We start from the raw sequence: 15,888 nt of genomic DNA on the forward strand, positions 1-15,888 counted from the left end.
CTGACCAATTGAGCGGAGATGTGTTAGTGAGTTCAACTCCTAATCCTGTGTTCTAGATGATAGCACAGTAAGGACAGACTTTGATTCTTAACTATATGTGTATAATCTTGAAACTATTAGAATTACAGATTTCTGTGATCTAGAAAATGAGAATTTCTCAGTTGACTGAACACCCCATTCTTGAATCCCTGCAGACTACTTTTATCTTAGAGAAATTCTGAAACAAAAGGGTTCCAAGATCATGCCTTCAGACCCCAAGCCTTTCTTGGCCTTCCCAAAAAACACCCCTTACACCCCGAGCTCCAGTCACTCCATACTCCTCTCTCTACTCTCCCTTTTCCTTCCCCTCTCAGAATGCTATCTTGAAACTTCCCTGCTGGCTTAGATGGTAAAGAATCTGCCTGCAATTCTGTAGACCTGGGTTCAATCCCTGGGTTGGGAAGATCCTCTGAAGAAGGGAATGGTTATCCACTCCAGTATTCTATCCTGAAGAATTTCATGGACACAGGAGCCTGGGGGGCTACAGTCCATGAGGTCACAAAGAGTTGGATACAACTGAGAGACTAAATGTTCAAAGATAAATGTATTGCATCTATACCTTCTGTGTGTATGTGTGTGTTAGTCTCTCAGTCATCTCCAACTCTTTCTAACCACTATAGCCCTCCAGGCTCCTCTGTCCATAGGATTCTCCAGGGTAAGAATACTGGAGTGAATAGCCATTCCTTTCTCTGGGGATCTTAGTAGATAATGCTAAATCCAGTTCCAAACAGAACCAAACTGAGAAAGTAACATTTAAAATTTAATCTTCAATCAAATTCCATGACTAAAGACTTCCCTAAGTCCCAAAGAAAAAGAGAGAAATTTGTTGAACAATTCAAGAAATATTGGATGCTTACTCTCTGAGATTCCCTTAACATATCAATTTATCCATTTATTTGTAGAGGAGACTTTCTATGGTTTAAGAAAGCTAAATGGACAATTATTTTGGAAGACCTTAAGAGATCTCAAACCATTGCAGAGCCCAGTCAGAGAGTAAGGAAGTTTTAAAGAATTATTATAAAACATTCCGAGTTTGATGCTGTTAAAATTGATTGGTCATGAATTCAAAATTGTAAACAATTAAAGGATGAAATTGTGGCAAATTATCATCAACAATGAGAAACTACTTTGAAAGAGTAGTGAAAGCTTGACTTTACCATATAGCTTGTGCTCTAGCCATGGTTTTCTACATGGTCTAAGACTTAAGCTTTATGGCACAACCAAAAAAGTCTATGTTTAAAATGCTGACTGGATGGAGGGGATATGAATGATTCATGTTGCTGTATGGCAGAAACCAACAGAACATTGTAAAGCAATTATTCTCCAATTTAAAAAAAATAAAATGTTGACATGTCTGAACTTCACACAGTACCTCAACAGTGTGATAGTAATATCTCTAAAAGAAAAATTAGAAGATACACCACTAAATTATTTTAAACTTAAAGAATCCCCAAAACTGGCCTCCACTGACCAAGATACCTACAAGTACTGTAAAGAAAAAGCCCTTTGGGTTTGAGAATGTCCATTCCTCAGAAAGAAAGAAAAGACCCAAAAAGTCTCTTCACAGGAGGAATACTAACTCAGGTCTGAGGGAGCAGACTTTCCTTATCCTGAATTCCCAATAAATTCATGGTGATGTTACCCATGTGAGTTGAAGGGCATCCTACTATATTTCTTATCAATATTGCAGTGACATATTTCACCCTTAACATTGCTTCATTCCCCAGCTTCTTTCTCAAAGTCACCAAATTTTGTCCATGGTGGGCTTTGATAATTTGCCCCCAGTCCCTCATTATCTTTAAAGGATCCCTTCAGGGCCAATACAATTTCCTTCTTAGAACAGCTACCTTCATAACTTCATGAAATGGGGTTAAACTTCCTTGTGATCCTGAAGGACTTCTTTCACAAGTCTCCTATTTGTTCCCTTCACACCTGTTTCCTCTAATGGCTTCCTAAGTTTCCTGACTTCCCTAAGTTTCTCTGTCATCTTTGGCCTAGTACCTATCTTATAGAGAACTTAAGGCATTGAGTTCTGAACTGAAGGCAGTCCATCCTAAAGGAGATCAGTCCTGGGTGTTCATTGGAAGGGCTGATGTTGAAGCTGAAACTCCAATACTTTGGCCACCTCATGCGAAGAGCTGACTCATTGGAAAAGACCCTGATGATGGGAAAGATTGAGGGCAGGAGGAGAAGGGGACAACAGAGGATGAGATGGCTGGATGGCATCACCGACTCGATGGACATGGATTTGGGTGGACTCTGGGAGTTGGTGATGGACATGCAGTCCTGCCGTGCTGCGGTTCATGGGGTTGCAAGGAGTCAGACATGACTGAGCGACTGAATTGAACTGAACTGAACTGAAGGTAATTAGTAGAAAGAACTTCTCCTCTTTGTAGACAAGGAATTCCACTATTATCTGGCATTTATGTGGTGCAGAACCCCATAATAGAGTGCTATAGTAGGTAAACGTAGATCTATCCATGTCCCTCCCTAAGATTCCCCAAGATTATTTAACACCAGAGTAACTTGAAGGACTCTGCCCAATAAGTCAGGGATTGCTAGATAAGGGACTCCTGGTTCCTACTTCTAGCACATGCAACACTTCCTCTCTGGTTACTAAAAGGCCAAATGGAAAGGGGTACTGGCTATTCCAAGACCTGTTAATATGTTTCCGTTCAAATTTAATAGACCTCTATTAGATATACTATCAAGAGGATAACAGCCAGCACACACTGAGGAACGATATAGCAGGTACTCATACAAAAAAACAAAAAACAAAAAACACAGTCCTCACACCAAAATTACTAGACTCATGCGGGTCACACAGGGACACCCTCCATGTAAAAACAGTTCTTCAAGAGCACAGTATGTGTGTGTGTGTGCACGCGTGCCTGCTTGCGCTCAGTCGTGTCTGACTCTGCAATCCCATGCACTGTAGCCATCCAGGCTCCTCTGTCCATGGGATTTTCCGGGCAAGAATACTGGAGTGGGTTGCCATTTCCTTCTCCAAGGGATCTTCCCAACCCAGGGATTGAACCAGCGTCTCTCGCATCTCTTGCATTGGCAGGTAGATGCTTTGCCACTAGTGCCATCTGGGAAGCCCACAAGAGCACAATAGATAATTGTTCTCTGAAGAGAATTCTCTTGATTTTTTGATCAAAATAAAAAAAATTTGATTTTTTTAATTCTCTTGACTGCTTCTTCATTTTACTTTTTTTCTGACTCTTTACATATTTTTCTGACTCTTTGAATTTAGGAGTAAGAGCACTGTTACTTCTAGGGAAGTAACTTTTTGAAGGGAAGAGAATTTCCTTCAAAGAACAAACAATGAAACAAATTTCTCTGGTATATCAGATTATGAATTCAAAAAGGAGCAGTGAAAATACTGAAGGAATTAAGAAAGGCTATAGATAGAATTGCAAATTACTGTAAAGAGAAACAAGCAACTATAAAGAGGAGTCAACTGAAATTAGAAAACTCATTTGCAGAAATAAAATGGGAGTTAAAGCCAACAAATAGCAAACTGGATAATGCAGAAGAATGGATAAATGCTCTGGAAGACAAAACAACAGAAATCACCCAATCAGAACAGCAAACAGAAAGATAAATTAAGAAAAATGAAAGCAAGCATGAGATACTATAAACTATCCCAATCTACACATAATAGGGATCTCAGAGGAGAAGAGAAAAGGGGATCAAAAATGTATTTGAAGAAATTATGGCTGAAAACTTCCCAAGCCTAAAAAGGAAACAGATATTCAGGTACAGGAACCATTCTTCCCTTCAAAGAGTTACTTCCGTAGGAGTAACAGTGCTCTTACTCCTAAATTCAAAGAGTCAGAAAAATATAAGTAAAATGAAGAAGCAGAGGGGCCATTACTCAAATAAGATGAACCCAAACATATCTAGACATATTACAATTAAAGTGGCAAAAAGTTAAAGAGAGGATTCTAAAGGAAGCAAGAAAAAGAAGAGTTAATTGCAAAGGAACTCCAGTAAGTCTATCAGCTGATTTCTCTACAGAAATTTGCTGGCCAGAAGGGAGTTGAAAGATATATTCAAAGCCCTGAAAGGGAAAAACTTGCAACCTAGGATATTCTACCCAGCAAAATTACCATTTAGAACAGGAGGAGAGATAATTTCTCAGATAAACAAAAGCTACAGAAATACTAAACCTATCCTAAAAGAAATATCGAAAGGTCTTCTCTAAATAGAAAAGAAACAATAATCTATAGGAAATGGAAAATCACAATAGGAAAGTAAATCACTTAAGCCAATATACAGATTTTTAAAAATCAAAGAAGTTTCTGTGAAAGTGGTGAGAACAAAAATGAACAAAAAATGATAAACATGAAAATGTAAAAGAGGACATCAAAATCATAAAATGTGTATCTTTGAGTTTTATGTCACTTAAAAATAAATTCAAGTTTCCACATTTATTTTATAATTATCTGACATTTACTGTTTTTATCAAGATTATTTTTAATGTTTAAATCTAAAGTCAAGCTGGAATATTATTTTTGCAAGATTTATAAGTGATCTAGGCACTCTCATTCTATATGGCTGTCCAGTAGACTGACAGCACTTCATGTACTGTTTATATTGTCTCACTGATCTGAAATAACACTATTCACACAACCTTAATCAGGTATGTTGTTGGTTCTATTTTTAGACTATGCAGCATGCTGTTATTCTTTGTCTTCAGATTTATGCCTTGATGGCACATTGTTCTAATGACTGCAGTTCTATAAACTTCATTTATAGAAGAAATTATGGCTGAAAACTTCCCAAACCCTGTACCCCTTCTGAATTTTCATGGCTTTTTAATGTGTTTGATCAGCTCAATTTAAAATTTACAATCAGCTTTTGTGAAATTTTAACTCAAAACACATAAAATTTACAAGTGAAGTAACACAGTTGTTTTGTATAAGAAATTAGTCCTTTCCTCTCAAGAAACCAGTATACATATTCATTTGTATAATTATTCATATGTGACTTTCAGAAGCATTACTTAATAAAATTTTTCTTTTTTTCAAGATATTACAAATTTGACCTCTTTGTCTTCTACTCAGTTGCTTCCATTTCCACTTAAATTAATTATCCAGCCACACTAATTCTTTCCTTTGTGGGCCAGGAATTGATGTTCTATAGTAGATGATGTTTCTACTTTTTACATTAAAACTTTAATGATAAAAGAAAAAGTACATACATAGATAGAAATAATCCAGATCAAAAAAGCACTTGTGAAAACTTTTAATATTACCAGAATTTAAAAGAAACAAACAAAAAATCTGAGTAATTAGTGACCACACATGTTTTATATTCTCCCAAACAGAGATTAAAACAAAAGGCTGTGAAGTATTTTCTTTGTCATTATCTTCCTGTGTCTATGAAGTTCAGTACTTTTCAGTGTTTTCCTCATTATCCTTGTCATTATCATTGTTCACTGCAGCCTAAAAATGTATGATGTGTTAGTAAACAGAAAACTTTTCAAAATCTCAATATTTCAAAAACAAGGTTTTCCATTAACAGTTTATTTTCTTTTAAAGAGTTCTTTCTTAAAGGATCATGAGAAGTTATTATGCTCATCAGAAATATCTCCTGGTTTCGGTTTGGATGGTGAGAGGATGCATAGCACAAACTTACTCACACCCATCACTAGGGTTTCCCTACACTCCTAACCAGGCAAGAGGACAATTGTTATAAGACATTTCAACCATGTTTATGCTATTTGGGTAAGGGCCTTCCTCGTGAATGGCACAAATTCTCTCCACATCTTAGAAATACTGAGAATTCCTAAATTGATCAAGAAAACTGATATAAATAATTCCAGATGGGAGAAGACAGAACTTCTGTACTGAAGGCTGACTCTGGCAGTTTAAACTCACCTGGGGACAACTGCAGCCAAATTAGGAGCTGGCAGTTGCCCATATTTCTAAGTCTGTGCATATTTGAATGCTTTAGGTTAGCAAGGATCTATATTAGGGTCTTTGATGTAGTAGCAGCCTGAAAACTAGCAGGAAGCTTAGTAACGTGAACCAATATCTGCTTCTGAGAACATCCACCTGAAAACCCTAGGAATCCCTCTTAATACTGGCTCCAGGAAAAGTCCAAAAATCAACCAGGAATCCCTCAAAACAGCAGCACAAGCCCTGGGAAAGTTGTCTATAAAATTCTTGAAAGTATCAAGTGTCCAGACATAAACCATTTAAATCCCAGGGTTTCTAGTGAATCTAACGCAGTAAAGAATCATGGTGCTTCTCTCTACAACTTTGCTTTAATTTTCACCCATCCCTTCCTGAGGTTCCAGGGCTCTGTTCCACAGTCACTGCCCAGACCCAGACCAGACTCACCTCCAGCATCTCAATCCTCTCATTCATCTTTCTCAGAAAATTGTCTCTTTCTCTCACCTCTTCTGTCATTTGGACTCTAAATACCTTGAAGGCTCTTTCTTGGTCCTCAAACTTTTGTTGCAATTCTTTAAGCTTTTGCTCTAAAAGCTTTTCCCTCTCAGCAGCCTCTCTTTTGGCCTGCTCTTCTGTTCCAGGAAAATTATACATAGGGAAGAAAAAACAGTCAGAGGTACAATCCCCAACCCCCAACCCACCACTTTCTCAGTGACCATACTTTCTTGAAAAAAGCAGATGGGCATGTCTGAATTCACCTGTGCCCACACATCAAGGGCAGGTGTGAGAGTGTGCTAGGACAGGTGCTGACCAGCTGGCTGGACCCACAACCATAACTGGCCTGTTGTGTTCATAGGTAGTACAGTGTGTTCAGAGAAGGAAAAGAAGGGCCCTGCTTCTGGAAGTTCCTCCAGTCAGAGTTCTCAGAGAAACACTGCAGGAACCTCCCCAACCCACTGTGAAATGAGCTCTGCCCTCAGTACCTGCTGAGGCCTTTTCATTTTCTCTCATCTCCTCTGTCATTTCAGTTCTAAATTTCTGGAAGACTCTTCCTTGGTCCTCCAAATTTTGCTGCAATTCTTTAACCTGTTTTTCAAGAGACTCCTTTTCCCTCTCAGTGGCCTCTCCTCTGATCTGCTCTTCTGCTCCAGGAGGGGTTTAGAGAAGGAAGGAAACCACAGTCAGACCTGAGAGCTACAACCCCCCAAATCCCAACCCTCCATATCCTCAGTAACCAAACTGTTCTGAAGAAGCAGGTGGACATTTCCACCTGTGCCTGTGACCACACATCAAGGGCAGATTTGGGAACATGCTAGGGAAGGCCCTAATTGGCTGGATGCACCCACACCCACAACTCTCCTTGGTATTTTCAGATGAAGCAGAGTGTGTTCACAGAAGGAAAAGAGCCTCCTCATTTCAGTAAGTTCTTTCCATCAGAGTCTCAGAGGGCACTGCAGGAACCTCCCCACCCCACTGTGAAATGAGTTCTCCCCTGTACCTGCTGAGACGTTTTCACTTTCTCTCATCTCCTCTGTCATTTCAGTTCTTAATCTCTGGAAGACTCTTCCTTGGTCCTCCAAATTTTGCTGCAATTCTTTAACCTGTTTTTCAAGAGACTCCTTTTCCCTCTCAGCAGCCTCTCTTCTGATCTGCTCTTCTGCTCCAGGAAGGGTTTAGAGAAGGAAGGAAACAACAGTCAGACCTGAGAGCTACAACCCCCCAAATCCCAACCTTCCATATCCTCAGGGACCAAACTGTCCCAAAGAAGTAGGTAGACATGTCCACATACACCTGCTGCTGCTGCTAAGTCGCTTCAGTCGTGTCCGACTCTGTGTGACCCCATAGACGGCAGCCCACCGGGCTCCTCTGTCCCTGGGGTTCTCCAGGCAAGAATACTGGAGTGGGTTGCTATTTCCTTCTCCAATGCCAGCATGCATGCATGCTAAGTTGCTGCAGTCGTGTCCGACTCTGTGCGACCCTATGGGACAGCAGCCCACCAGGCTCCTCTGTCCACGGGATTCTCTAGGCAAGAATACTGGAATGGGTTGCCATTTCCTCCGCCACACCACATACACCTAGGAACATGCTAAGAAAGGCCCTGACTGGAGGGCTGGACCTACAACCACAACTCTGGTTATTTTCAGATGAAGCAGTGTGTGTTCACAGGAGGTAAGGAAGCTCCCTGTTTCAGGAAGTTCTTTCTGTCAGTCTCAGAGGGCACTGCAGGAACTTCCCCACCCCGCTGTGAAATGAGCCCTCCCCTGTACCTGCTGAGGCTTTCTCTCTTTCATTCAACTCCTCTGTCATTTTGTCTCTTAATACTTCGAAGACTTTTTCTTGGTTCTCCGATTTTTGCTGCAGTTCTTTAACCTTTTGTTCAAGAGGCTCGTTTTCCCTTTCAGCTGCCTCTCTTTTGGCCTGCTCTTCTGCTCCAGGAAGATTTTAGAAAGGGAAGAGAACAACAGTCAACCCCGAGAGGTACAGCCCTCCACTCTGTTAGTGACCAAACTGTCATGAAAAATGAGATACTACTACTACTACTAAGTCACTTCAGTCGTGTCCGACTCTGTGCGACCCCATAGACGGCAGCCCACCAGGCTCCCCTGTCCCAAGGATTCTCCAGGCAAGAACACTGGAGTGGATTGCCATTTCCTTCTCCAATGAAAAAGGAGATGGACATGTCTAAATACACCTGTGACCACACACAAGGGCAGGTTTGGGAATCTTCTAGGAAAGGCCCTGACTGAGTGACTGGACCAGCAACCACAATTAGCCTTGTTTTTTCAGATGAAGCAGAGTGCATTCCCAGAATGAGAGCTCCCAGCTTCTAGAATTCCCTCCTGTCAGAGTTTGAGAGGGCACTGCAGGAGCCTCCCCACCCCACTGTGAGCTGAGCTCTCCTCTCTACCTGCTAGGTTTCTTTCCTGCATCACAAAGGAGCTCACCTTTCTTCATGTCCTGTTCCTCTAGTGTTTCTAGTAACTTCAGTAAGCGCTGGAGATCAGAAAGAGGCAAAGACATGTCAGGCAGGTCTCACCTGTGCTGAACTTCCACTGAAATATTCTGAGAAATGAACTCCTCTGAGTAACATTCCTGTGTTGCTTCATATTTTTCATAGGCTGGATTTTACTGCTTGCAACCCTTCTGGTAACATTTGATCTTGGATAATATGTACAAATTTTCAAATTTTACACCACACTCTTCTTCCAGGAACATTCCATAAAGCACATTCCCCAAGTGAAATCACTATACATACTTTGGTAAATTTGTATCAATGATATCATACACTTTCAATATTTGAAATTTATGGTTTGTGAAATATAACTCAATAAAACTGTAAGAACTTGAAACTTGAAGTTTAACTTAAATTGTTAAAGAATCTTGTTTAAAACTCAGGGCCTCCAATGAATTAGAAGCAGTGAAGAACAATAGTGCTTCTCTCTATGACTTTGTTTTATTTTTCACCCACTCCTTCCTGAGGGCTCAGGCTTTGTTCCAAAGTCACTGCCCAGACCCAGACCAGACATACTTCCAGCATCTGAATCCTCTCATTCATCTTTCTCAGAAGGTCGTCTCTTTCTCTCATTTCCTTTGTGAGTTTGTCTCTAAATCTCTCGAAGGTTTTTTCTCGGTCCTCCAACTTTTGCTGCAATTCTTTAACCATTTGCTCAAGAAGCTTCTTTTCCCACATAGCATCCTCCCATTGGGCCAGCATTTCTGCTCCCGGAAGATTTTAGAGAGAGAAGAGAAGAAAACAACAGTCAGCACTGAGAGCTACAAGCCCACAACCAACAACCCTTGCTTTCTGAGTAACCAAACTGTCTGGGCAAAGCAGATGGACATGTCTAAATTCACCTGTGACCACACATAAGGGCAGGTGCGAGAATGTGCTAGAAAAGGGGATGATTGGTTGGACCTCTAACCACAATTCACCTTGTTATTTTCAGATGTAGCAGAGTGTGTTCACAGAAGGAGAGGAAGCTCTATTTCTGGAAGTTCCTCCTGTTGGAGTCATAGAGGGCACTGCAGGAACCCACCCTACCATGAGCTGAGTCTACCCTATACCTGCTGAGGTCTTTTCTCTTTCTCTTTGCTTCTCTGTCTTTTTGACTCCTAATTCCTCAGAGACCCTTTCTTGGTCTTCCAGCTGTTCTTGCAGCTCTTTAACCTTTTGCTCAAGAAGTTCCTTTTCCCTCTCAGCTGCCACTCTCTTGGCATACTCTTCTGTTCCAGGAAGATGTTAGAGAGATGAGGAAACAACAGGTAGATCTGAGAGTTATAACCCTTCACACACCACACCCCTCCCTCCACAACCGTCTAATTTCTCAGTGATCAAACTGTCATTAAAAAGCAGATGGAAATGTCTGGATTTACCAGTGTTACACACCAAGGGCAGGGTGGGATATCTCCTAGGAAAATCCCTGACTGGCAGGCTGGACCTACAGCCGCAACCAGCATTATTATTTTCTGATATAACAGAGTATGTTCACACAGGGCAGGAAGCTCCCTGCTTCTGGAAGTCCCTCCCATCAGACTCCTAAAGGGCACTGAAGGAACCTCCCCACCCCACTGTGTGCTGAGCCCATTCGTGTACCTGCTGAAATCTTTTGTCTTTCTCTTGTTTTCTCTATCATTTTGCCTACACATTCTTCGAAGTCTTTTTTTTGGTCCTCCACCTTTTGACTTATCTCCTTATACTTTTGCTCAAGAAGCTCCTTTTCCCTCTCAGATGGCTCTCCTTTAGTGCATTCTGCTCATCCAAGAAGTTTTTAGAGAGGAAAGAAAACAACAGTCAGCCCTGAGAGGTACAACCTCTACCCACTAAACCTTCACTTTCCCAGTGACCAAACTGTTGTGAAAAAGGAGATGGTCATGGCTGTAGTCACCTGTAACTACATATCAAGGGCAAGTTTAGGGAATGACTGGTTGACTGGGCCTAAAACCACAAGCCACCTTATTTTCAGATGAAACAGAGCATATTCACAGAAGTTCCAGAAGTTCATCCTGTCAGAGTTCTCAGAGGGGACTGCAGGAACCTCCCCACCCACAGTGAGCAGAGCCCTCCCCCATACCTGCCAAGGTCTTGGCTGCATTACAAAGCTCATCTGTCTTCTTGCAGCATTCCCCTAGCTCATCCTTTATCATCCCCAAGATCTGGAGACACAGAGAGGCAGACACGTCAGGCCGGTCAAACATGAACTCCCCATTGATATATTCTGAGAAAAGAACTATTCTCAATAATATTACCTGGTTGTGTTCAACTGCCTACAAGTTTCTAAAATCCTGCCTACCTCACTAACTCTCCAGCCTCCTCTGCTAGTGTTGCTTCCACCATCCATGAAGGTTCCACTAGTCAGAAAAATGGGCAGTTTTACAAATATTTAACCTTGGTCCCCTTCATATTTTCTGTATGCTGTTTTTCCTGCTTCTGGCTCTTCAGATAACATTCTACCATAGAGAATATGCACAAATTTTTCAAAATTTACATCACACACCTTTTCTGGGAACATTCACTAAACCACCTTCCCTATATGAAATCACTGTACTTTTATGTGCATAAATTTGTATCAATCATACATGTACATTTAATTAAATATAGTTGTACATTCAAATCCCTGAAATCTATGGCTTGTGAATTACATCTCTATGAAACTGTTTAAATAAACCTGAATCTCTGCATCTCAGAAAAAAAGTGCTGAAATACTATAAGACATACTGGTAAGTATCTTTATTCCTTGAGTTTCTAGGTGAAATGTAGGGATTTTAATATAATGTCTATAGTTCCTCACAGCTGTAGCTTCCTCAGATTCTATCTATAGTGCATGAATAACAGCAATACAACTAAAAGCATAATAAAGATAAAGAAAGCTTTGGTAGGAGAAGCTCTGCAGAGGAGCTTGATTTGCTCTGAATGGGAGTAAGTACACAGTAAAAGTAACAATCTCAAAATAACTTGTCTTTTCTAAGCATATAAGGAAATTATGCAAGTGTTTAGTCAAGGAAGACATCTGTACTGACATTGCTTCAGAGGTCAGACAGATGTCCAGAGAAAGTGCTTCAGTTTGGAATAGAATATTATAGTCTATTAGAACTCTTTCAGAGAAATCAGGATCCCCCTACAATGAATAGCACTAAATCTGTGTCAACTGTTAAGAAAAATGATGAGGTACTATTTCAGTAACTTATCCTACTTGCCTTAAACATACTCAGAATGTCTACTTGTTAAACCTGGGAGCCCCATTTAATACTGATTCCATGAGATCAACCAGGAATCTCTCAAAACAGCAGCACAAGGCTTGGAAAAGTTATTTATATTCTATAAATGTTTGGAGATACCAAGGTCCTCAGGGACTCTTCAAAAACTGTGAACTGAACCCAAATGACTGGATATAAGCCATTACAATCCCAGAGCTTCTAGTGAATTGAAAGCAAAAGAGAATAGTTCTTCTCTCTGTGATTATGCTTTAATTTCCACCCACCCCTTCCTGAGGTCCCAATACTTTTTCCACAGGCACTGACTGCCCAGACCCATACTAGGTTACCTCCAACATCTCAAACCTCTCGTTCATCCTTCTTAGAAGGTTTTCTCTTTCTCTCATCTTTGTCGTTTTGAGTCTAACTTCCTTCAAGATGGCACTTCTGTCGCCCTCCATCTTTGACTGTAATTCTTTAGCCTTTTGTTCAAGAGGTTCCTTTTCCCTCTCAGTTGCCTCTCCTCTGGCCCACTCTTCTGCTCCAGGAAGGATTTAGAGGAGGAAGAAAACAACAGTCAGATTTGAGATCTATACTCTCCAGCACCCAACCCTCCTTTCTTGACCAAAATGTAGAAGCAGGTGGACATGTAAAACATTTCAAGTCACTTGTGACCACACATCAAGGGCAGTTTGGGGAGTGTTCTAGGAAAGGCCCTGGCAGCCTGGTTGGACCTACATCAACTTACCTTGTTGTTTTCAGATATAGCTTAGAGTGTGTTCAGAGAAGGAGAAGAGGGTCCTTGTTTTTGGAAATTACTCCTGTAGCAGTCTCACAGAGCACAGCAAGAACCTCCCCACCCCACTGTGAGCAGAACTCTCCCCTGTACCTGCTGAGGTCTTCTCTCTTTCTCTTATCTCCTTTCTCACTCTGGCTGTTAATCTCTCCAAAACTCTCTTTTGGTTCTCCAACTGTCTCTGCAGCTCTTTAACCTTTCGCTCAGAAGGGTCTTTTTCCCTCTCACTTGCCTCTCTTTTGATCTGCTCCTCTGTTCCAGGAAGATTTTTAGAGAGGAAAGGAAACAACAGTCAACTCCGAGAGCTTCAACCTCTCATCCCCCAAACCTCCACATTCAGTGACCAAACTGTCTGAAAAAAGATAGACATGTTTGAATTCACCTGAGACCACACATAAGGGCAAGTGTGAAAACATGCTAGGAAAGGCCATGACTGGCTGGCTAGATCTACAACCACAACTGTCCTTGTTATTTCAGATGTAGCAAAGTGAGTTCACAAGAGGTGAGAAAGTTCGTCCTTCTGGAAGTTCTCCTGTCAGAGTCTCAGAGAGCACTGCAGGAACCTCCCCTCTCTACTGTGAGGAGAGCCCACCTTGTACTTCCCCTCTCTACTGTGAGGACAGCCCACCTTGTACCTGCTGAGGTCTTTTCTGAATCATGAAGAATCTTTCTTTTTTTCAAATTTTAATCAACATTTTATTTTTTTTAATTGGAAGAAAATTGCTTTAGAATGTTGTGTTGGTTTCTGTCATACAACATGAATATACAACATGAATATACAACATAATTATATATATACACATATACATATACATATATCCACCCTTTCTTGAGGCTCTCTCCACTCCTCACCTTTCTTCATGTAGTATTCCTCTTGTTCTTCCCTTATCTTTCTTAAGATCTGGAGACACAAAGGAGCAAAGACATGTCAGGCCGGTCAAACTTAAACTTCCACTGAAACATTCTGAGAAATGAACTGTTTGAAGCAACACTTCCTGGTTGCTTCTCACTGCCTACAGGTAAATTTTCCAGATCCCACCTACCTGGCTACCCCTGCAGCCTCCTCACCATGGTGCTTCCCCTCAACATGCTAGCTTCCACCCATCAGAAGAATGTGCAGTTTTATAAGTATGCAAACTTGGAGACTTTTATATTTTTCATATGCTGTTTTTTCTGCTTTTAACTCTTCTGATAACATCCCACCTTGAATAAGATGCACCAGTTTTTCAAAATTTACATCATATGCCTCTTTCAGGAAGATTTCAGAGAACACCTTCTCCATGTGAAAATTAGTGTACATTCACATGAGTAATTCTTATCAATCATGTATTTTTAAGAAATGAAATTTTATTGGTAGTTTTTTTTAATTATCTCTCAATAAAACTGTTTAAAGAAAACCTGAATTACTCCATCTGGGAAAATAGTCTCTTTGTGGCTACTAATAAGTGTCAACTCCTTGAGCCATGTTTGCAAGATGTTTAATTTACATTATATAATCTCTATGGTTCCTTGCAGTTGTGGCATCCTGAGATTCTATCTACAGGATATGGTTAACAGTAATATAACTAAAAGCAAAGTAAAGATGAAGACTCATCTGGTAAGAGAATCTTCCCAGAGAAACTTGGTTTCCTGTGAATATAGAGAATGTACACAAAAAGCAACAAGCTAAAAATAAGCTAGGTGTGTTCCAAGTAGATACGGAAACTTTGGGCATGTTCTGTCAAGGACATCTGAGTGTCTTTGCTCTTCTTCAGAGGTCAGACAGTTTTCCAGAAAAGGTGCCTGAGTTTGGAACAGGAGAAGATCACTTGGAGTAATATAGTGATTTAGACTCTCTTAAAGGAATCAAGATCCTGCTACTATAATGGTGGTTTAGTCACTAAGTTGTATCCAACTCTTGCAAACCCATGGATTGTATAGCCCACCAGGCTCCCCTGTCCATGGGGTTTCTCAGGCAAGAATACTGTACCGGGTTGGTCTTCCCAATCCAGGGATTGAATCCAAGTCTCCTGCATTGCAAGTGGATTCTTTACCACTGAGCCATCAGGGTTTGAATAGTAGTAAATCTGTAGCCAATAAGATGGCATTGAGGTAAAGTGGGTGACATGAAGAATCAACTATTAAGACAAATTACATGTACTACTCCAGTAACATCTCCGGCATCTAGTAGATACACTCAGAATAACCACCTGATAACTCTGTGAATCCTATTTAATACTGACTCCATGAGATTATCCAGGAATCCCTCAAAACAGCAACACAAGCTCTGGGAGAAGTTTTTATTTTTAAATTAATTAATTTATTTTAATTGGAGGCCAATTACTTTACAGTATTGTGGTGGTTTTTGCCACACACTGACATGAGTCAGCCATGGATGTACGTGTATCCCCCATCCTGAACTCTCCTCGCATCTCCCTCCCCATCCCATCCCTCAGGGTTGTCCCAGTGCACCGGCTTTGAGCGCCCTGTTTCATGCATTGAACTTGGACTGGTGATCTATTTCATATATGGTAATATACACATTTCAATGCTATTCTCTCAAATCATGGGAAAGTTATTTATAAATGCTTGGAGGTTCCAAGGTCCTCCTGGAATCTTCAGAAACTCACAGTGATCAGAACCCAAATGCTTGGATTTAAGCCATTAAAAGGGCTTCCTTGGTGGCTCAATGGTAAAGAATCCAACTGCCAATGCAGGAGACACAGGTTTGATCCATGAGTTGGGAAGATCCCCTGGAGAAGGAAATGGCAACCCACTCCAGTATTCTTTCCTGGATAATTCCATGCACAGAGGAGCCTGGCAGGCTACAGTCCAGAGGGTTGCAAGGAGTCAGACACACTTTAGCAACTAAATAACAAACCATTAAAAACTCAGAGCTTCTAATGAGTCAAAAGCAGTCAAGGACCATGGTGCTTCTCTCTATGACTTTGCTTTAATTTCCACCCATCCCTTCCT

General features: G+C 40.8%; 1 protein-coding gene across 9 annotated transcripts in view; it reads right to left on the reverse strand.

Annotated features, from left to right (window-relative positions):
- The window catches only part of LOC147375770 (guanylate-binding protein 6-like), a 115,318-nt gene that overhangs the window by 92,404 nt on the left and 7,026 nt on the right, over positions 1-15,888 (reverse strand). For 2 of the 9 annotated variants that reach the window (XM_086390983.1, XM_086390984.1), the window contains exons 4-16: positions 13,786-13,834; positions 13,027-13,185; positions 12,488-12,675; positions 11,018-11,099; positions 10,540-10,695; positions 10,011-10,169; positions 9,475-9,662; positions 8,891-8,939; positions 8,213-8,371; positions 7,444-7,602; positions 6,929-7,087; positions 6,393-6,577; positions 5,277-5,492 (exon numbers count right to left, since the gene is read on the reverse strand). In XM_086390983.1, the coding sequence (XP_086247109.1) occupies positions 5,436-5,492; positions 6,393-6,577; positions 6,929-7,087; positions 7,444-7,602; positions 8,213-8,371; positions 8,891-8,939; positions 9,475-9,662; positions 10,011-10,169; positions 10,540-10,695; positions 11,018-11,099; positions 12,488-12,675; positions 13,027-13,185; positions 13,786-13,834 (1,749 nt within the window). In that variant the 3' untranslated portion in view covers positions 5,277-5,435. Of the gene's footprint in view, positions 1-2,641; positions 2,645-5,276; positions 6,578-6,928; positions 7,088-7,414; positions 7,603-8,212; positions 8,372-8,890; positions 8,940-9,474; positions 9,663-10,010; positions 10,170-10,539; positions 10,696-11,017; positions 11,100-12,487; positions 12,676-13,026; positions 13,186-13,785; positions 13,835-15,888 lie in introns of those variants that run through there. The other 7 variants (XM_086390986.1, XM_086390987.1, XM_086390988.1 and 4 more) reach the window with 5 other exon arrangements.

This window comes from Bos grunniens, chromosome 3 (genome assembly GCF_055505025.1).
Source record: "Bos grunniens cultivar Pamir isolate PY7600 chromosome 3, Bosgru_T2T1.0, whole genome shotgun sequence".
Lineage (NCBI taxonomy): Eukaryota > Metazoa > Chordata > Mammalia > Artiodactyla > Bovidae > Bos > Bos grunniens.